General features: G+C 40.9%; 1 protein-coding gene across 1 annotated transcript in view; it reads right to left on the reverse strand.

Moving 5' to 3' along the window:
• The window catches only part of LOC118428615 (nucleolar protein 11-like), a gene marked incomplete in the record, with an annotated part of 60992 nt that overhangs the window by 3435 nt on the left and 35115 nt on the right, over nucleotides 1-22442 (reverse strand). The window contains 1 exon segment of the mRNA XM_035838720.1: nucleotides 748-834. Coding sequence (XP_035694613.1) covers nucleotides 748-834 — 87 coding nt within the window.

A 22442-nucleotide genomic window follows, 5' to 3' on the forward strand; every position in this document is an offset into this window, starting at 1 on the left:
CATTAAAACCCCCACAGTTGTGTGATTAACAACTGTTGAGCAATCACAGGAATAAATTCTTCTCCCGAACGTCCCCCTGTGGGAACAATGACACAGCTGAGTTCCCAGGAAAATCAGCTGCTGGGAATCAAACTGGAAATAGATTGTTGAACAAGAAGAAGATTGACCCAACGCACGGCAACGTTAGAACCACCAGCAAAAGTGCAATCCACACCAGCTTGGGCCACACCAGTGAAATTTCTTAGTTTTCGAACATTTTCATGAAAAAATTAGCAAGATGCTCTACATCTGCTTGTTTTTTTTTATGAAACCAATAATCAAAAACATACCAAAAGTTATGACGATCCGTCAACACATTCGTCAGTTATTCTTGTTCAAAGTTTGAAAGGAAATTGGAGCCTGCAGTTCCAGAAAAGCCACTAGGGGGTCCAAACTTACAGCACTTCTGTCTCTGCCCCAAGGGCTGTCTACCACTCAAAAATCATGACCACAAATGTCCAGACCACGAGATCTCAAAAATGGAATTTCTGTTGCAGTACCTTAGGAAGCCGCTAGGGGGCCTATTATCGAACTTGATCAGGATCCATCTAAGGCCTCTCAAGTTATGCTGTTAACAGACAGACACATAGTCAAACACGCCCAAAACACACCAACATAGCAAAGGTTACAAGGCTCACCCTATGCCTAAAACTAAGTGGTACAATTTCAACTGATGCAATAAGAAGTAAATGATTGAAGCAAACCCACCTGGTCCACAGAGAGGACACTTCCATGTTGACCTTGACTTGGAGCAGGTGCAGAGGTCAACTTGTACTGCAGGTATCTAAGAAACACCTGAGAAAACAGAAAACAGAACATCAATGTCTTAAAAGATCAAGAGTAAGAGTAAGATTAAGAATGTTTAGTAAAAATATTTTTTTATAAAGTGAAATTTGTGCTCATACTCCAAAACTGAAACACTTTGACCAACATTAAGACAACGAGGGGGTAAGTAGTCATCTATTGTTGACAGACGTATTAAATGTTTCAAATGACAATGATCAACTGTTACAATGCATTTAAATCAGAAACTTTCGGGACACTTACACTCCATTTCAACTAACTACAAATGTGGAGGAAGAGGGAGATAAGAGTAAAAAATTCAAATCCTAGCCAGCAGCATTGCGGAGTTGGTTCACATGACAATGATCAATAATGCTTCTAAATCTGACACTTTTAAGACACTTACAATCCATTTCCACGACAACTATCTAGAGGATGATGATGGTGAACTAGAGGGGGGATAAGTAATTCAACAACAGCTCAAATCCGTAGCCGGCGGTGTTGCGGAGTTGGCTGTCAACCGCCAGCCCATGACACCCCCTCATCCCACGGCTTTCTCTAATGCAATATCAGCGGACAGCAGGAATCTCGCTGAAGCTGGCATCAAATTGCTTCCTGAAGAGACGCAAGCGGCTGGCGTACAGGCGCCGCTAATTGGGGAAATGTGCGATGTATGTGGGGCAGAGGTCGCGTGGGTTGACTGAGAGCCGGGCAGGCGTGGGACGCGGCGTTAGGCCACACAAGTCTGGCTTTGCGGACGCCAGACTCCGAGGACCACAAGTCTGATACAAGAGTGTGAGGAATAATGATTGAAGACCTTTATTGCACATTTTTGCCACAGCGGGCTAAGTACGTCAGGTAACAGCAGGACTTGTCGAAAAGATTCAGTTAACAGATAAAAAATGAAACTTAATCGTTGGATAAATTCGCTTTTCTGTTGTATAGTTGTGGTCTAGTTGTATTAAGAATATGAATTTTCCTACAGCACTTAAGTGTATGAAATAAGGAAATAGGTTTTGTATAGCCTTACACGGTTCATTTCTTTCTACCATATACAATCTACACTCTACTTCAAAATGACATCCATCCTCTATTCTATCAAAATTACAATATTTTGCTCAGCTTCACAGACAGGCTCTCAAGACCACAAGTCTGATGCAAGAGTGAGGTGTGAGGAATAATAAGGTTGGGCTACTTTTCTCAGGAGGATTGAGATTGTTTTGACAGTTTCAAAAGGAGACTATCAATCAAGATATCCTCTCTCACAGAGGATTTAGGTCCCCTTTCCACTTGACGGCAATCGCGCTGTGCTCTCAATGAGACCTAAATAGGATATGTGTATCCTTTGCTTTCATTTTTTTCGTACTCTCCTTTTTTTCGACAGATGAGCAGGCAAACAGGCATTTGCCGTTGGGTTCGGCAACCTGTTTGCCTGACCGGCACAGGACATTTTATGGTGAAGAAAGGGTGTGCAATTCCTTCTCCACCCTCTCGTCTACTGGCGCACTAAGTCTCACAGGGACAAGAATTGCATGCCATGTGTACGTGAGGCGGCCCCAGCAGATACAGCTTTGTTGTTCAGAGTATCTCGTAGGAGGACTTTCGCACTTACGAATTTTGAATTCTTTTAAATGAATCAGTGGTAAAAAGGCTTTATTTTTACAACCTTTTGTTTCCAACAGTCCTTCCTGAAAAGTCAGCTACATGTACATGACGTATATGCCCTGGGCATTTTTATGTGCATTTCCACTTCTCATAAATAACCTTTTCTTATTTTTCTGTCTTCAATTTTATCCTAACCATAACAAGACCCATCAAACAACTTACTGGACTTGGAAGGCCTAAAACAGATGCAGTTTTGCATGACGAAATCGCTTAACACTACATTCAACAGGTCTAATGGAATAAGGCGTTATACAGCTGCAAAGTGGCCTCATTATACAACTCACAACCTCTTCTCCCGCCCAATCTCACACAAGGGGATGGAACAAGGTCACAACATCCGACCTTGCTATTCCAAGGTCACAGTCATGCAGGCAGAAAGATGATGAGGTGCGATGAGCGTGAGAGATGGTTGGACTGATGTGGGAATCGTCAAGTTTTCCACCCACTGACTTTGACCTTCAAGAAGTTTGAAAGGGTTCATAATGCTATACTTCACATCTATGATTTCTATCATAACAAAATTATACTAGAGTATTGCTTTATCAAAGGAATTGAAACCAAACAGCGATAAAATGAAATATTCTATTTTTGCTTTTTCTTCAGTTGTTTTGATGCAGGAATTATCAACTTTTCTACCCACTGACTTTGATCTTGGAAGTTTGAAGGGATTCGTGAAATCATGCTATACTTTTATTATGTATTAGAGCATTGATTTTCAAGAAATTTAATGTATCAAATGTAGTGAAATGAAACCAACTAAGTATACATCCAACACCTCTGGGAAGACTATAATGGCCAGCTTACTCCAAAACAGATCAGCCTGAGCTTGCTGGCAACAAAATGGACTCGTCTCAGTATGCGTGGAAGCTCACAGTCACCTGCCAAATGATGATAATGAAGCATTGATGATGATGATGATGATGATGCTAGCTTGAAACTGTGACCTTTATGTGTGCAGTACTATGTTATATTTCCCAGATGAGTGACTGTGTACTACAGACCTGGCTGACAGAGAAACCAGTCTGGAGACTAAGTCCCATTCCAATCATGCTCCTTGGAAATGTTGATGTTTGCATCAGTGTTCTAGCCAGTCTGAATTTTTTTCTGTCCCTTGGACTTTGTCAGTGATTGCAATGGAAATTCTGTTGAAAGTGTAACAATCCTAGGGGGGTCAGGGACATGCTCTCCCAGGAAAATTTTGAAACCGAGACCCTCTGATACGCAATTTCTTCTATTTTGAGGGGCAAGTTTTGTGGTCGCCATCAGCTTGGCTCAATTAATGTCTTTGAACGGGAAAACTTTTTCTCTGTCCCCAGCTGCAAAATTCTGTCAAAGGAAAGATGCTTGCTAGAAACCTGGCTTGCATCCCTCCCATGTTTAGTGCATGTTTGGAACTCCTGAAGACAAAGGGGTCTGGTATTGACCAAATGGTCCCTTAATATCGGAAGGGCAATAAACAGACAACATGATCGGTTTGTTCAATAATGTCTTTACATGCCGACTTTTGTCCTTGAACGGGCAACATTTTTGTCCATCCCCAGCTGCAAAAGAACCCTTGCTAGAATTCGAACCCTGGCTTGCATCCCTCTTATGTTTAGTGCATCACAGTTTGGAACTCCTGAAAACAAAGGGGGTCTGGTATTGACCAACACCCGCCATCCCCGAATATCGGAAGGGCAATAAACAGACAACACGATTGGTTGGTTCAATTAATGCCTTTACATGCCGTTTGGCCTTGAACGGGCAACATTTTTGTCCGTCCCCAGCTGCAAAAGAACCCTGGCTAGAACCCTGGCTTGCATCCCTCTCGGCTGTGTTCATGTTTTGGAACTTCTGAAAACAAGGGGGTCTGGTATTGACCAAAACCCGCCGTCCCTGAATATCGGAAGAGCAATAAACTGACGACACGATCGCGGACAAGAACAATCATGGCCCCCGAGAGGCTAAAGGGTATCGGTTACACCAACACGCAACATTGATATTACAATAAAAATTGCACATGCTTTCAGGTGCGACTTGGGGTCAAACCGAGGTCATTGATTTTTTCTTATCCTGACGAGTTTCAGCGGCGAAACTTACGGCGAGAAGGAAATTGGACGGTGAAGTTTCCCACTTGGCTGATTCAAATTAGCTCCTTGTTTCTCCAAATTAGTCAGTCTGATGTTAAACTTTGAAGAAAAAGCTAATAGCTGAAGGATACTTTCAAATTATTAGCTATCATACAAATGCTAACGTTACATTTTATATAATACAATGCAAGTTAATGAGCTAGTTTTCTACACATGTACATTGCACACAATTATCACTACATACTACATAAAGCTGTTACATTATTTCAATTGAATTGCAAGGCCTGGAGCTCTTAGTTTCTGGGCTTGAATTGCATTAGAGTCTGGACCACCAGCCAAAATCACAATTATTTCTTATCATTATCAGACTAGTATCATAGTACATTAGATGTACAGTGTGTAGAGTCATTACAATGTACAAAGACTATCTAGTACTACACTCAAATGTCAAACCAAGGATCCTTAAGAATGTTTGAGATGATCTTAAAGAAAATTGTTGAACTTCAAGATGTTTAGAAATCCTGCACAAGTACAGTGCAACTTCAAGATATCACAAGATGAAGTCAAGATCTGAAAAAAAATATGATTCATTTCCCGCATCCAGAAACCTGAAGAGCTCATTGTAGAAAATGGCAGAGTGGGTCGTTTACACTCCGGTGGATTTACAAGTCATTCCTCCTGATTTGAAGTTGACTGAAGATCCTGCACTTTTCCTACGGGGAAGTGCGTAAAATTTCTGTCAATACATTTTACGGCGCGGTAAAGAGCGGGCCAGAAACGTACTCTGGCAAAAGAAGATAAGATTTTTATTTCCATCCTGCTAGCTTGGATCATAAAAACCAAGCGAAGGCTGTGGCCTTGAAAACCCAATCTCTGGACAAGACATCAATTCTACACTTTAGTTCTCGTTTGTCAAGAGCAGGGCAACCTCATTTCTCCACTATTAGATTCTCTTTTTTGGCTATTAGATTTTTCTTATTGGATCTGCGAGGAGGAGAGGTTGTTGGTCCGACAGGATGAAAAACGCTTTGTTCCCAAACTCCTGATTAAACCTACACTCCAGGAAGTTTCAATAAGAATGCAGCAAAGCCGTGACAGGAGAGATACACAATGTAAAAATCAAAGAGAGCAAAACATACATGTAGAGAGACTGAAATGCACATTCCCAGTCAAACCATTTTGAATAAGACCATGAGATTGTATAAATGCAGTGTTCTAGGTAGCCTGAAATTTTTTTTCTGTCCCCTGGATTTTGAATGGAATTATCCTGTCAAAGGCGCAAAGAACCGAGGCAAGGGGGTTCTGGGGTATGCTCCTCGAGAAAATTTTGAAATCTAGACCCTCTGAAATGCTGTTTCCTTTATTTAGTGGGGCAAATTTTGCTGGTAGACTCAGCTTGGTTCAATCAATATCTTAACATGCCAATTTTTGTCTGTCACAGAGGATGAAATGAGCTTAATTTTTGTCTGTCTCCAGTATCAAAATTCCATCAAAGGACAGACGGACACAACCCCGTGCACAACCCATTTTGAATAAGACATTGAAGTTTGTATGAATGCAATGGCGAGTGCCTCCTCTGATGTGCCCTGTGTTTTCAGGCATGCCAGCAGAGCATCAGGATCGTGATTACACACCGGCATGCACATGTAAGGTCGGATCAGCACAATGGACTCAGGTTAATACATGCAGGGGAGGGGCTCAAATAAGATTCGCACCATCGGAGAGACTAAAAGCTTCTCAATCTTTTTAAGCACAGAGCTGCTTGAGCGTTCATAACATTTTACAACACAAGATATTAATGACAGGGTGTAAGGTGATTTTCAGGTTGTAACAATGGAGCACAACTAGCTACAACACCTAATCAAGAGAGGGGCTCAAATAAGCTTTGCACCATCGGAGAGACAAAAAGGTTCTCAATTTTTTCATGCACAGAGCTGCTTGAGCGTTCATAACAATTCTTACAACACAAGATATTAATGACAGGGTGTAAGGTGATGTTTAGGTTGTTCCAATGCAGCACAACTAGCTACAACGCCTAATCAAAAGAGGGGCTCAAATAAGATTCGCACCATCGGAGAGACAAAAAGGATCTCAATCTTTTTAAGCACAGAGCTGCTTGAGCATTCATAACATTTTACAACACAAGATGTTAATGACGGGGTGTAAGGTGATTTTCAGGTTGTAACAATGCAGCACAACTAGCTACAACGCCTGATCAAAAGAGGGGCTCAAATAAGATTCACACCATTGGAGAGACAAAAAGGATCTCAATCTTTTTTAGCACAGAGCTGTTCAAGCGTTCCAAACATCTTAGAACACATTTAGATATTAATGAATGAAGACCTTTATTGTACATTTTTGCCCAAGCAAGCTAAGTACACTTGTGTCACAACAAAGACAAAACATGCATATAAAAGTATAATCTGTATCTGTACCTATATAGCCGGTATATCCGCCCTTCGGCGTAACACACCAGCTTCGCAGGCACGTGGTGCGGCAGCAGCTGGTTATATTACACTGAACGATCCGTCACACCTAACTTGTATCACATATCTTAAGTCCAACACAGAAGTTTGGCTTCTTGATTAATGACAGGACATACATATGGTGATGTTCTGGGTGTAACAACATTGCAGCCCAACCAGCTATAACAACTATATTCCATAGGCCAAGAAACAATCATAACAAATTCTCTCATTTCAAAAACAGCACCTTACCCTTTTGTATGTGTCATAATATTGTCACTCATGAATCAAGATTTTTTCTTGTCCCCCAAACGCTTTTAATATCATCTGAACTGAGAGAATTTGGTTAATTTTTTTTGGGTTAATTTTCTTTTTGGTTAATTTTCTTTTTATTCTTTGCCATTTTTAGACTAGAAGAGTACTGCTAGACTACTGGTATAACTTTTCCTCCCAGCATAAAGACCTGACTCTAATGAACATGGATCTGCAGATGACCGGAATCTGCTGCTCACCAAACACCTCCACTGAACCAGGAAATTGAACCAGCGGCTCCAACCGGCAAATAACCCGTCTCCATCGCGGAGAAATTGTGAAAGATGACGGGACGAGGCAATAGGAGGAGGGCACCACCGTATCCAATATTGTATTCCGTCTATAAAGAATACTGCCACCTCGGGCAGAGGTGCTAACCTTGAATTTCATGCTATATTGTAAATAGGTCCGAACAGAGACCCAACTTCACTGTTGGCTGGAGGTGTAAGAAAAAAGAACAGTTGGATGTCTCTCTTAGAAGTTGTTTGTATTTAAGGTAACACTACTAAATTTCTTTGGTTCTCACACATACAAATTTGAAGTACAGATCAAGTAGGTTATAATTGTAAACATGCTATATTGTAAATAGGTCTGAACAGAGACCCAACTTCACTGTTGGCTGGAGGTACAAGAAAAAAAAAAAACAGTCGGATGTCTCTCTTAGAAGTAGTTTGTATCTAAGGTATGAGGTTGATAATTTCATGCTATATTGTACTAAATAGGCCCGAATGGAGAACCAACTTCACTGTTGGCTGGAAATGTACAGAAAAAAAAGAGAAGGGTGTCTATCTCTTAGAAGTTGTTTGTATTTAAGGTAACACTACTAAATTTCTTTGGTTTTCACACAATAGTACAGATCAAGCAGGGTTTAACAAGATTCTTAAAATTCGCTTGTCCTATTGGGCAAGACAAAAAAATCTACTTGCCCGAACTGACTTTTCACACCTGAAATTCAAAATTTTTCTACGTAGTACTACGTATCTTCACTTCCAGCAAAGGAATTCTTTTATCATTGGCGATATTTTTCTGTGTTGAACAATGCTTGATACCATGACTGTGAGATCCAAATTTGCAAGTCTGCAAGAGTGAAGACCAAGATTCCACAGGCCTGAAGCTACCAGGACCTTAGCTGCTTTCCTGAAAATGGTATTCAGGTAATACTATACATGTCTGTTACCAAAGCTTGAGTGTGACACTCAACAAAAGATTGATTCAGATTGAAGCTAATGAAACTTTTAACGAGCGTATAACATTGACAGAATGAGACAGAATGAGAAGTGCATAACGAGACACTGCAAGAGTGAGGACAAGGATTCTTCTAGGCCTGGAGCTGCCCCCACGAAAATAGTATTCATGTATGTGAGCAAAGCTTGCGGGATGATGCTCAAGACAAGATTGATGAGTCTCTGTCTGACTATCAACTCTCCTCTACTTCGCTCTTGTTCTTTTCTTGGAGCTGCAAGCCCCCAAAACATGTGAATGCCTGCCGATATAATCTGTTAATTTTTTAATCGATCATGTATATGTAACAGCAAAGATCGTGAGATGACGCTCAAGACAAGATTGATGAGTCACCGTCTAGCTATCAACTCTCCTCTACTTCGCTCTTGTTCTCTTTCTGGACTTGCAAGCCCCCAAAACACGTGAATGCCTACCGATATAATCTCACTGTTAATTTTTTAATCAATCATGTATATGCTAAGCAAAGATCGTGAGATGACGCTCAAGACAAGATTGATGAGTCTCTGTCTGACTATCAACTTTCCTCTACTTCGCTCTTGTTCTTTTCCTGGACCTGCAAGCCCCCAAAACACGTGAACGCCTAGTACCGATATACTAGTATTCTGTTAATTTTCTAATCGATCATGTACCCGGTATATGTAACAGCAAAGATCGTGAGATGACGCTCGAGACAAGATTGATGAGTCTCTGTCTGACTATCAACTTTCCTCTACTTCGCTCGTGTTCTTTTCTTGGACCTGCAAGCCCTCAAAACATCTGTCAGTGAATGCCTGCCGATTATCTGTTAATTTTTTAATCGATCATGTATATGCTAAGCAAAGATCGTGAGATGACGCTCAAGACAAGATTGATGAGTCTCTGTCTGACTATCAACTCTCCTCTACTTCGCTCTTGTTCTTTTCTTGGACCTGCAAGCCCCCAAAACACGTGAACGCCTGCCCATATAATCTGTTAATTTTTTTACAAAAAAATGCAATCGATCATGTATTATATGTAATAGCAAAGATTGTGGGATGACGCTCAAGACAAGATTGATGAGTCTCTATCTGACGATCAACTTTCCTCTACTTCGCTCTTGTTCTTTTCTTGGACCTGCAAGCCCCGAAACACGTGAACGCCTCCGATATAATCTGTTAATTTTTTAATTGATCCAACTGACTTTTTTCAGGTCCCGGTTTTTCTGGATTTGTCCAACACGAAAAAAACGGTTTAGTACCGGTACACATGCAGTAATGGTACCCACCACTAGTACAAATGTATTCAGGTATATGTGAGCAAAGCTTGCAGGATGACACCCAAGACTAGATTGATGAGTCTTCGCCTGTCTGAGTTTCTCTCCGCTGTCGGCTGGCGAATGAGCAACCATCAATCTTCAGAAATGTTGCCAAGAGCTGTTACCTGCTCTTCTGACGGGGGATAATGATACAAAATTGTCACACCCCGAGGTATGTTTCTCTAAGTCCTGGTATTTAGGGAGCTTCCTGTCAAGTCTCGTGAGGTACATCGGACTTTAAGTATGGTATTTAAGATGCCTCACGTCTTGAAGTCGCTGGGGAGATGGTCTTTATGATAAGTCATTTCCTTAAGACTTTGCCATTTCTTACACCTATCCATCACTTTGCTTAGGCAGCATCAACAAAGTTAACTGTTTCTTGGACTTTGGGAGTAAAGAAACTACTTGAACATAAAAAATCTTAAAACTTTGTATGCTAAAAAAACACTGTATTTAGGTTCATTTTCACTCTTTAATTATAATTACTGTAATTCACTTTGTCTTCTCGGTACCAAACTTTCACGGTCTGAAAAAATCTAACTTGTTCTCGGAACTAAATGTTCACTGTCGCGGCAAGTGCACATAAAAAAAGTCTGTGAATCATTTGTTATCAGTAATGATAAGTTCACGTTTCAGTCGTCACCGTGAAAACCGTGAACATAACATTACATTGAAAAAATCAGGAATTAAAGTAATCACATTTTGCAGTTAACAGAGAAAAGATATCAAAGGTGCAGGGAATGCTAAACTTTGCAACTAGCAAGCAAACACCTTGCCAAACTACTATACACACAAACTAATGTACACCACCCTTCAAATGGGACATAAAGCCGTAGAACCCAAATTTGAGGACAGCCACACCTCAAGCATGTCAAACATCATACATGTACCACACAAAAACGTGCTTCCTGCTGTGAGTGGACAATACCTTACAGTCTGATCTTATGCAGCTTGCAGTTACCTAACATGTAAGTCATCCTTAATACACCCAAAGGTGGTTTATTACTTAGTACATGTATCTGAAAGAAACAAAACAAGTACCTTACATGGCCTTGTCAAATATGTATGCCACAGGGAGGGGGGAACACTCATAATGGACTCTAATCCTTGCACTGTCATAAAACTGACAAGCAGACAGCCAGCATCCTCCATCACACCACCTCGGCACAAAAGGCCATCCATAGATGGGCCTTACATGCCGGGGAATGCCAAGGACTTGCTGTGATGGAAGTGTCTCGGGGAATCCTTTCTTTAGGTGAAGGAATTGTTCCGAAGGTGTTTATGATACTTCAGGGGTGCCAGGTGACCTTCTAGTGTAGGGACAATTCACAAGAGTTTTGTACAAAGACTTGCCATGTAGGGATTGGTGTGAACGTCATGTCTGAAATTTGTTACTAGTCTTGCTTCAGGGGCTTTTAAGTTTTATGATCATGACTTTGCGTTATTTGAGACAAAGCAAGAAAACTTGTAATGTAGTGCTCTGGCAGACAGCTACTCAATATTGAACTTTGGGATTGGTGTGAGAGTCTTGTTCAAGTCATATCTTACTTCTGAGTTGTTCTAGTTTACAATATATATATATATATATATATATATATATATATATATATATATATATATATATATATATATATATATATATATATATATACACAAAAACAGATACAAAATAAAACTATTGTAATATGGTTAGATAAAAAACTAGCCGTGTAGGGATTGATGCGAACATCTTGTCTTGCTTCAGGTAAAGAGGTGCTTTAGTTTATGAGTTGGCAAAGTAAGAAGACTTGAACACATACAGAAATGTTCCAGAAACAAACACAATTGAGAGCTAATCAGAACTGGAACTGGACTGCCTAACATATCAAAGGTGCTTGAGTGTTGTAGGTGACAATTTGTACAAATGCAACTCCAGCACACAACAACAGCACATCTGATTCTGTTATAATCTGTCACAGGCTCAGCCCCCTACTAGCCCCCGAGCAATCTCACAGTTACACGGGCCATTTTCCAGGGCCGGCACGAGACGACTAATACATTCAGCAAGCGACTTATTGGCACCGCCATGCATCAAGACAGGCGGGGCCATAAAGCGAGTCCTAATTCATAGACTCCCTAACTCCAGATGTCACGCCAGTACATTCACATCGTGACCTCTCTGACCTCCAGCCACGGAACCCTCCACACAATGGCGGCTGTGCTGCAGTGGACAATGTAACCATCACTTAAACGTGGGCTGCAGTGCCTCGATCGATAACTGGCCCGACGCTGCACTCCAGACCATGGTCATACCAACATCATATACTGTAAATGCAGAAATTCTTGCGGTGTTATAATGTTTGCAGTTTTCCCAGTGGCCGCTTCACCGCAATCATTTTTCCATGGCAGTAGGAGACGAGACTAGAGTATGTGCATGGTGCTACCGCTAACTTAAAACCACCGCAAAAAATCCCTTTTCCTAGCGAACTTTAATACATTTACAGTACATGTACACTGTATGAAGTCTCTCTCTATAAATAGATCTAAAAAAGAAAACGTCACGTGACCCGGCTGCCAAAGTTTAACAGCGGAGTGAATCAATTGCGCAGTTGCATCTGTGCCGAACCAGGGGTCGACCTGGAAATTGCAGTCGCCATTACAGTCCCTATTTTATTCATCCAATTGTAGAACAAGCCGTTAAGATGCCAGGCCAGATCCTTGGGCACCCCTTAAAAAGCCATGAATAGTTTTCCGGCGAAATAACCGCAGCTACTTCTGAAACTCTCCAGCCTTTGAGTGGGACGATAAAACATTGTTTTTAACTCGTCTGACAAATGTAGGTCCTGATTAATGATTAAGGATGGGAGTATAACTATAAGTTCTGGCAGTCATGAAAAACTGTGCAGAAGACTACAAAGAACAGTTGTAAACATCAGTGTGCTGGGAGACAGGGGGCAAATGCCGGTGTACTATATAAAGACTGGGAATAAATCTATGAAAAAACAAGTGTGAATGCTGGTAGCTTGTTAGAAGATTGGGTCTAAATGCTGTCATGAAAACTGGGTGTAAGGTTTGTTGAGAGAGTTGCTGAATAGAATGGCATGCTAATTCATCATACTTACTGTATATTACTCTGTAAAACTCTACAAAGACCAGTACTACAATGTAGTTTGAATAATGTTTTACAATCTTGTTAACGAATCAAAAGATTTGTTGTGATTGCTGTTAAATATCATCGGTCTCAATCTACATTGTCTGCTTAATATGAGATAGTAACTGGGCGCAAAATTGGTTTATCTTATTTTACATTGACTTATGTCACTATGATTTTGAGTTTACACTAATATGTTATTTTAAAGTCATAATTTGTTGACATATATTACCAATTGTAAAACTCTGCAAACAAAAGCACTGGTTTAAGTTATATGATCGTGGGCTGCCTACCCTTGTCACTTGCCTGGGAACTCAGCAGCAGTTACAGTAATTATTAATTAATAACTAAAAATAAAAGACAGCCACTTTTCACACAACACAAAGCTTAAAGTGCCGCTCTCGTCTGCGTGACCTGGCGGTATTGACGAGCCTCCATCAGTGTAAGATCATGCATCATTTGCCGGTGGCGGGAGTGCCCGAACGAGAGAGACCGGCTGCAAGCAAACAGTGCTCTCGCCAGGCTTTTTTTATCAGTTTAGGTGCCTCCTTCGCTGTGATTTGGATCCCCTACGCTGTGATTTGGATCCCCTACCCTGTGATTTGTGCCCCTATGCTGTGGTTCAACCAGCTGTTGTTTTATAACAATGGTAAAAAAATGTTGGCTTTATTTCACTAAATTTGGCCTGGAAATTAATATAAGTGTCTTTGAGGGTAACAAATTCTAAAAATTTCAGGGGAAGTATTGCCCTGGACCTCCTAGAAATGTCACTCCAACATTGCTTACCATATGGCTTTGCTGGATTTTAAAGGATGACCCTATTCTGTGAAAAAATTCTGGTGAGAACATTGGGAACAGATTGCCGTGAGGCAGGAACATGCCGCTGCATTGATGCACCAGAAATGACAATCACCCCAGGTAACACATGGCTGTTCTGTCTGATGGACAGCCTCCCTGAAAAATGAGTTGTCTAGGCTGTTCTATGTAATAACATGTCCCACAGCAAAAGACCAAAATAAATGTTTATATAGTAACCACTATCTTTTATAACTGAAGAGATCTGGTAGAAACTGGTTTTCTCCAGTTGCTTGTCTAATGAGTATTACTAATTAACTGCTTGTTGGAATATCTTATTCCCTGGATGTCTAACCTTCATCGACATACCAATAATTGTAGCACAGTGTCTACTGCATAAGAAATTCAGCAATTATTAAATGACACATCACTGAGCGTTAGGCACGTTGTGTGGCAGCAGCTGGTTACATCACACTGAACGACCTGTTACACCTAACTTTTGCACATCTATCTGCAAATTTTCTTTCAATCTATCTATGAAAATGGCCCTTCTGTGCTTGGCAATAACAAATTCCACTCTACGATAGTTTTGGGAATTTACAAATTTTTTACGCAGTCATCAATCATAGGTTGGCAACTCTAGTACTTGAAGGCAACAGAGTGAATAACATAATGAAATTTTGTACTTTAAAAATTTGTTCAACGCAATGCAAAATCAATGACACAAGCAAAAGCAAAAGAATACCATGAAGGTCAGAAAACTATTAAGAACAGTAGGAATGAAGGAGAATTCTTATTACACAACCAGTGGGGTACTTTACATTGCTTACGTTTCGATGTCTCTCAGACACCTTCGTCAGAGCTTCTAACTGGAGTTCTGCTTCTCACCGCTATATGTAGCCGATGTAGGTGGCCCCAGTGATGAACAGGGACGAGGGGGGATACAAGCTAAGCCACATTTGGGACTGTTTTCTCACCGCAAAAGCGCCACCTACATCGGCTACATATAGCGGTGAGAAGCAGAACTCCAGTTAGAAGCTCTGACGAAGGTGTCTGAGAGACATCAAAACGTAAGCAATGTAAGTACCCACTGGTTGTGTAATAAGAATTCTCCTTCATCCTATATTCTACCAACCTGATGAAACTATTTTCGGTATTAAGAACAATAATCGAAGGCTTAAAGAAGTAGCTTTATCCTAGCTAACACAGCCAAACAGTTAAGGCTTACAGCGACGCCAAGCCCAAATCTATCTCTGTGCACGTATGGATTTAGTCAATAAAGTAAACTTTGGGTCCCTTAAGTCCCTTCAATGCTGCAAACTGCAATTATGGCAAAAACAACAAAACTTCTGAAAGAAAACTTTTTAGGCAATGAAATATATACAGTGTGGTGAAAAACCGCCCAGTTTATATGTACCAGATCGTAAAGCTGACTGAAGAAGGTAAATAATTAACGTAAAATCATTAACGGTCGGTAGAAAACTAGCTTCTCGTAACCTGTGGGCTGTAACGATCATGAGCATAAAACGACTCTGAGCATTTTCATTGATCAGATGAACAACACGCTAAGATAAAACAACGTGATTATAGTAGTGTGGGTGGTGTCGTGTCTAGTGAACTTGCTCATAGGCCAGGGGGTCTACAGTCTTAATTCTGTCTTCTGGCACATCCTTGGATTGCAATTGATACAACTGAATACAACTGTTACTGTGTAACAGCAGTTTTAAGTAGTGAGTGCTGTTCATTGTACTAGTTGAAAACAGGGTTGGACAAGTTTTCTAACATCATTCTATTGTGTAGGTTTTCTAGAAAAATCTTATATGCCCAATCGGGCAAGTGAGATTGGACATGCGCTTGTCTGATCGGCATTTTCACTTGCCCTCTGGACAATAGGGCTGGTGGACTTGTCCAACCCTGATTATAACATTAGTGTGGGTGGTGTAGTGTCTAGTAACCCTGCTCATAGGCCAGGGGGTCTACAGTCTTAATTCCATCTTCTGGCACACCCTTGTATAATTGCAATTGATACTGAATACTACAGCAGTTATAAGTAGTGAGTCCTGTTCATCGTATTAGTTGAAAATCCGACTAAATGGGGTAGAGAATTTCTCAAGCAACCTGGAAAACCCTGCTTCGCCTATTCAGCTAGTCAGTTGAACTTGACAAAGCTCAATGTTTATGACTTGGGGAGAAGAGATGCTGCTACAGAGCGTAGTTCAGTACCCAGAAGTGGTCAATGGCCTTGCACTGAACAAACTCTTTAAAAAAAAGACCTACCTGTAGCAAAGTTTTCAGCCTGATACTATGAGCATGATTAGTATACAATACTTTAAGCAGCTGTACTAATATTCATTCTTGTCATGACTGCTGAAAAAACAAATCTTTTCAAAAGGCCAAAATCAGATTATACCATATTTTATTTTGTAACAAGTATGTCAGATTATAATGATGATGATAATGTCTCTTTCCACAATAGGCACGCTTTCCATTAAAAAGATATTTATAGGAACTATGCCCAAGTTTTTACAAGATAGTTTTACAATAAATGTATAATCATGCCACTATAATTGTACACAAATAATATGACTTTGTGACAAGTGGTGATGGTGCAACACAATGTTTTGAGCGTTGGACTCAGAACCAATAAGTCCCAGGTTCGACACTTGCCATGGCCCCCGACGTTGTGCCCTTGGAAAAGGTCCTTCACATCTCTTTCCTTGATGGTGGAGTGATGCCCACTGAGCCTCTCAGCTAAACTGTCAAAATTGTGCTTAGAAATATGTACAAATTTAGTGCGCCATTTGCCAACATGAGCACATTCGCCTCCAAGAGGCGTAAATTTTTTCTTTTATAGAAAAGTCTGTGTGCTGCTGTTGTGTCAATGATAAAAGTAATATCATTGCAACTGTATGGCTCCAATTCTGACCTCTTTTAAGAGACTGTTGAAGTAAAAGAATTATGACCAGAATGAACAGACACAGACTATGAACCCTTAGCTTTTTTGTACCATGTACATGTAATGATATACTAGTATGTTCTTGATAGATTTATTAGGACTCAATGTAATCACTTTCTCTGTTATATTCTCTCTGACCCTTACATCCCTCATGATCTCAATGAAAAGTGGCCTGTAGGCTGATTTGAGCTTCTCATGAATAAATAGAGGATTCGAACAAAACGAATGTCCTGTGGTCTTAGGTCCGAATCTACCAGCTATGACTCACACGATGCATAATTTGCCACAAAAGTCTCATCACCATGGTGAACAAAAAGTGAAACCTCGTATTCATAACGATTCAACCAGGTTCCCCTCTTTTCCCCACATGCCTCATGACTCCGAGCCCCGCATACTCAAAGTCCTCTCTGTAACAGCGGTCAGGCTTTTAGATAGGATTTTGTTACAGGGAGACCAAATTTATTGGTGAGTCGCGGTAAGTGACTATTGTAGGGGGGGTCCAGGGGCATCCACCTTCTGTGGTGCAGAGTTGATGATTTTAAGTTAAGAAAGTGCATTCTAAGGTATCCTAAGAGGCAAAAATACTGTTACAGACTGAGGTCACAGTAGAAGACTCTGACCACAGGTGACCTGGTAGCATCCCTGGTCAATCAGAATTTCATGCTTCTCAGGGGATTTTCTCCCCAGTGTAAGGGCGTCAAGTGTCAAATTTCTTGTTATTCTAAGAAAAGTGCGTCCAGATGACGCCTTGACACATGCCTGGCTAAAAGCCTGTCGACGGTGACCACTGGGAGTCTGAAGCCTGTCGACCCCTTTCAAGGCACACTCAACTCGGATGAAGTGGAGCAAAACTTTCGACTTTGGAAGTTGACGGGGTAAATCCCTGTGAGCCAGAATCCATTTGTGAAATTTGATGCTCGGCTTCCGGCAGAGTTTGTCCAACACCAGGGGTTTACGTAAGACTATGTGGGGGATCTGCAGCACAAGTTCTACAAGTAATCAAGGATCTTGTTTCATGAAATATTGAGTTTATCTCAGGTTTTGTAAATCTCTTGCTGACTGAGGCCAGATTGATTTGGTTATATGGATGACATCATGTTGGAACTCCAAAACTGATGCCAGAGTGTGAATAGACAAAAACTGTTTGGCCAAGAAACTTTAAGAGAACGTGCAATACAGAACTGGAGAAGAATTACTGAAGACATCAAGATTTTGTTTTTAAAGGCTTCTTTTTTGGAGAAAATAGATCTTAAATGATTCTTATCAAGACAGCTTTTCATATGCTACTTTCTGGTCACAACTCCATAACTTTCAAATCGCAGAATGCAAAATAGGTATGATATGGGTTTTTCTTTTCTTCGGACTGGTCTAAAAATACGAACGAAAAAATCACAAACAATTAGGTCCAGATTCAGGTCTGAACAGAGATCTGATTCTCTACATCTGGACAAGAACCATACCTTTATTCAAATTTTCTGTACCGGTACCCACCTCTAGTGCACTTCTATTCTTCTTCTTCTTAAAATGTGGTGGGAGGAGGTATGATATATATATAGTGTTTATCGTAAGATACAAGCATACGTTCATAGCGCATTAAGGGCGAGATCATTTTTATCATGTCGGGTTCTGCTCTTGTGAAAAATGGATGAGAGGCGACGATCAAACTGATTGTGACATAAATATGAATGCGCAGATGAAATACTCCCAGGTGTCAGATAGCCTTTAGGTAGCTGATCATAAAAACCAATAAAAACAGGGGATAACTTTTGAACAATAAATCAGGCGCTTCGTTCCAGTTTACGTGGCGGTTAGACGCTCAGAACTTTTGCTCACTGTAGGGTGACAACACATTTTACTTTCTGCCTTAAAGGGACCTGTAAATTGTACCACATCATGGACAGACATTTCAAAAGTATAAGTCTGTTAGTCTAACTTTTTATACATGCAACATGGAATCATTGCTTTCTTACTGTTAATGGCAGTTCAAGTTGCAAGAGCAGGAAAGTTTGAGGCATTCTACTGGGCCTCTTTTTCTGCACAGTTTAAGCTCATGCACACTGACAACCAAAACTGTGTTAGTTGTTAATTAGCTCCTATTGTTTGAGTACAGTAATTATCTCCTGTTCTTTGAGCACAGAAGCTAATGTTGGTGGCAGTTTAAGATCACAAGTGCAGGAAAGTTGAGGTATTCCATTCCTGAACACAGATGAAGTTCATGCAGTCTGACAACCAAAACCAGCGGCGCAATTTAGGTGGCTGACCCCAATCAAGACGGCTTCACAAACACGCCGTAAAAACTGCGGAATATCACAGAACTTCTCATCACCGGGAGGTTTAACTGGGACTGGAGCCCGGGTATAACGAGTCTCGGCAGACTTGCTGGGTCTTTATTATCAATTAAAGGTTGATCGCGTTGCTCGAGGTTCATGGCCTGGTGTTACCAGGGAGAAGGGAGTTCAAAAGGTCAGTGAGGTAAGGTGCAAAGAAAAATTCACCCGGTCATGGAAGCATGTCAGTATCAAAATACATCATTTACTGTGTGTACTGTTGTCAGCGACTCCAGTGTTAGAACTTGCTGCAAACTATGAGCCATACTAGTTGTTGGTGCCCTGAAAGTTTGATGGCAATTAGGGCAGAATAAAGCTTTAAATTTTTGTCCGTACCATGCTACTTTTTCGGGGGGGGGGGTGAATAATGGGTACATTGTAAGTAACTGGTTTGAGAGACTAAGAAAATCATTTCTGTACCAGGTGACATCTTTATACAATCAGACTCTGTAGACATTCATTCAGTGACAAGTGTCTGTTTGTTTTTTGTTTTTGTCAGGCTGTAACTATCTTGTATTGTATGTAACTCTATTTTAAGATTGTTTGCTTTTATGATGTAACTCTTAGGACGTGCGTTTCGTCCATTATGCAATTTGGTCTCAAAATTCAGTTTTGTTTTAACTGCCAAAACCAAATAAAGCTCTCATCATCTTTAAAATGTTTGAAAACTATAGAAAAAAATAAGTGTGACCTAAAGCTGGCTCCTGTGGAGTGGCTTTCCCCCTCATCATCCGTTCATCACGAGGGAAATGAGGCTCGTAGAGACGTCCGGGACACGCCTTCTGCCTAGCTTCGGGGATAATCCTCGAAATGAAGCGCTTCATCAGCGGAGGCTGATCCAGATTTGCCGCGATTGAACCATCCATCAATTTCCAACCTCCCGGAGACGGAGACGATCATCACTCTTGCAGGGCTTGAAATAGCTGTTTCTGCATACCTGCACTGGTGCAGGTAACATTGAAAATTACCTGCACCAGACAGATTTTTCCTGCACCACTCTGAATTCAGGAAGTATGGATCATCATAAAATTGTTCTGGAACCATTGCTAATTTTTAATACTTTACATGGTAACAACCAATGCAGCTAAGAAAGATCCACGTGCAACCACTTTATAGGACATTTATGTATAAGACCCAGTACAAGGACTTGTGCAGGTTAGGTGCAGGTAAACACTAGAAATACCTGCACAGCTCCATTTTTACCTGCACTAACCTGCATATGCAGGTGGTATTTTGAGCCCTGCAATGATCACTCTAGGGCGGATGTGAGGGGAACACAATACAGATGACAACTTGTTTTCAGACTAGAAAGACTGATGGTACACTGTTTCTAATTGTTAACGTGTAAATGATAATGTCATGACTGTCACTTTGACGGATGTTGCTGTGTGTGTATATTCTAAACACTTTCAGGCTAACATGCTTTTAGACTAGAGGACTGATGGAGCTTTTTATTGCTATTGTATATAATGTGTAAATGATGAAGCACCAAGCACCCAATTATGCATATTTAGTCTATGGGAAAAAAACTGCACAACAACCAAATTCTACAGCTTCAGCACCAGGGACAGGGCCAAGATAATCTAGCTACACAGCGCAGGAATGTTTGAAGTAAAAACAATGCTTGTCCTATCTACTGAAAGCTCCTTTTTGGAGCAGCTTTCCATGGAGAAATTTGACAAGGACAGCACAGTCTTACATGTAAGTACAACGAACTCTGAAACTCAATTAGTTCACACCTTACCCAAAATCCCCCCAGAAATAGGCCTTTCTGGAGAAGCTTTCCTCACAGAAATCTACTCGTAATCTCACAAATCACCGTCATCAATCACTGACAAGGGGAGAATCTTGCTCCGAAGGAAGCTATTAGGGGTAATGAAAATGTCTCCCTCCTTTGATTAGTTTTGTCGGCACTTAAAACTAGCAAACAGCTCAAGATAACTGATCACCGGGCCTTGAAGGATCTTTTTCTTCATAATAAGATTTGCAAAGCCAGATGGCTTTTGAGAACGCTGGATATGTGGCTCAGTTTTAGTTTACATGGCTCATTATCTTCGCCAGCGAAGATTATAAGATTGCTTACTTGGGTCTGTATGTAGGTCAACAGCATATAAGTCGAGAAATTGTGGATGGAACTTTTTGATTTTTTGTAGGTGTGTAGCGGTTGTCGAAAGGCATGCCTAGTTTGAAAATGGCTTACCTGGCGTTTTCCTACGGTACAGCAGCGAGCTTTGTATTTTTTCGAGGTTTGTTTCGAGAAGCATAACTCAAAATGCAGCTGGGCGATTTCTACGATATTTGGCAGGTGTGTAGCGGTTGTGTAAAGGATTGTCATGTGCGAGAATGGTTTAGCTAGCTTTTACCTATGGTGCTGTAGCTGGCTTTGTATGTAATTGCGTTTGTCTGTTAACACGATAACTCGAGATGTTCTACATGGATGCTAATGATATTTTGTTGATAGGTAGGGGACACAGAAAGGAAGGTCAAGTTCGATAATGGGCCTCCTAGCGACTTGTTTTGGTACTGCAAGTGAGCATCAAAGCTTGCGCCTAAATTTTCCAGAAGTGCCATGTTCATGATTTTTAAGTGGTGGATAGCTGTTGGGACTAGGAGTGAATGGTGTAATTTTGGGCCCCCTAGCAGCTTGTTTGGAACTGCAGTGGGTCTTATAGTTTGTAACTTTTAAAAAGGATAACTGCAGAGGGGATTGATGGATATTCTTTGCTTTTGGTAGGTAGGTACTTAGGGTGATTATCAACATAATGAGATGCTAATTATGTAAATTGCGATCTACTTAATATAATTACTTTGGGATTCTTATCATGGAGAGAACCACATCCCTTACAAAAGTGGTGTGCAGTGCAACATGACACTGGCACCATTGTCACCCTAGTCCAGCACTAATGTGTGGACCATTAATCTTCATTTATCATTCAAGCCCTTCAGACAGAAGCAGAAGCCTGATCTCCTTTCCCTGACAAGGGCCAGTCACACCAGATTAACCCCCTGCCCTCAGTCTCCGGGTCTTAGCACAGACAAATCAAAGGTGGAGCAGAACTAATCGTCATGCCATGGCAGGGTGTTACACGCCCGCCCGTTTGAGGCATAAGACATGGTCACGTAAAAAAAGATTAAAACATCGCGGTGGGCCAAATCAGGCTGTCAAAGGTGCCAACGTAATCCTCATGAGTTGTTCGATCGCATACAGTACGCTTAATGATTCAAATACTATTTCAGGATGAGATTTGAAGAGTCAAAGTTGGCCTTCAAACTGGCTCTTTTTGCCTGATTTTGGCCTCGATTTCACACTGCATGGGGGTTTCCGTGCAACCGATTACGACAATATCATATACTTCCGGGTTGTACGAGTGCGGTCATAGAACGCG

The sequence above is a fragment of the Branchiostoma floridae genome, chromosome 13 (assembly GCF_000003815.2).
Source record: "Branchiostoma floridae strain S238N-H82 chromosome 13, Bfl_VNyyK, whole genome shotgun sequence".
Lineage (NCBI taxonomy): Eukaryota > Metazoa > Chordata > Leptocardii > Amphioxiformes > Branchiostomatidae > Branchiostoma > Branchiostoma floridae.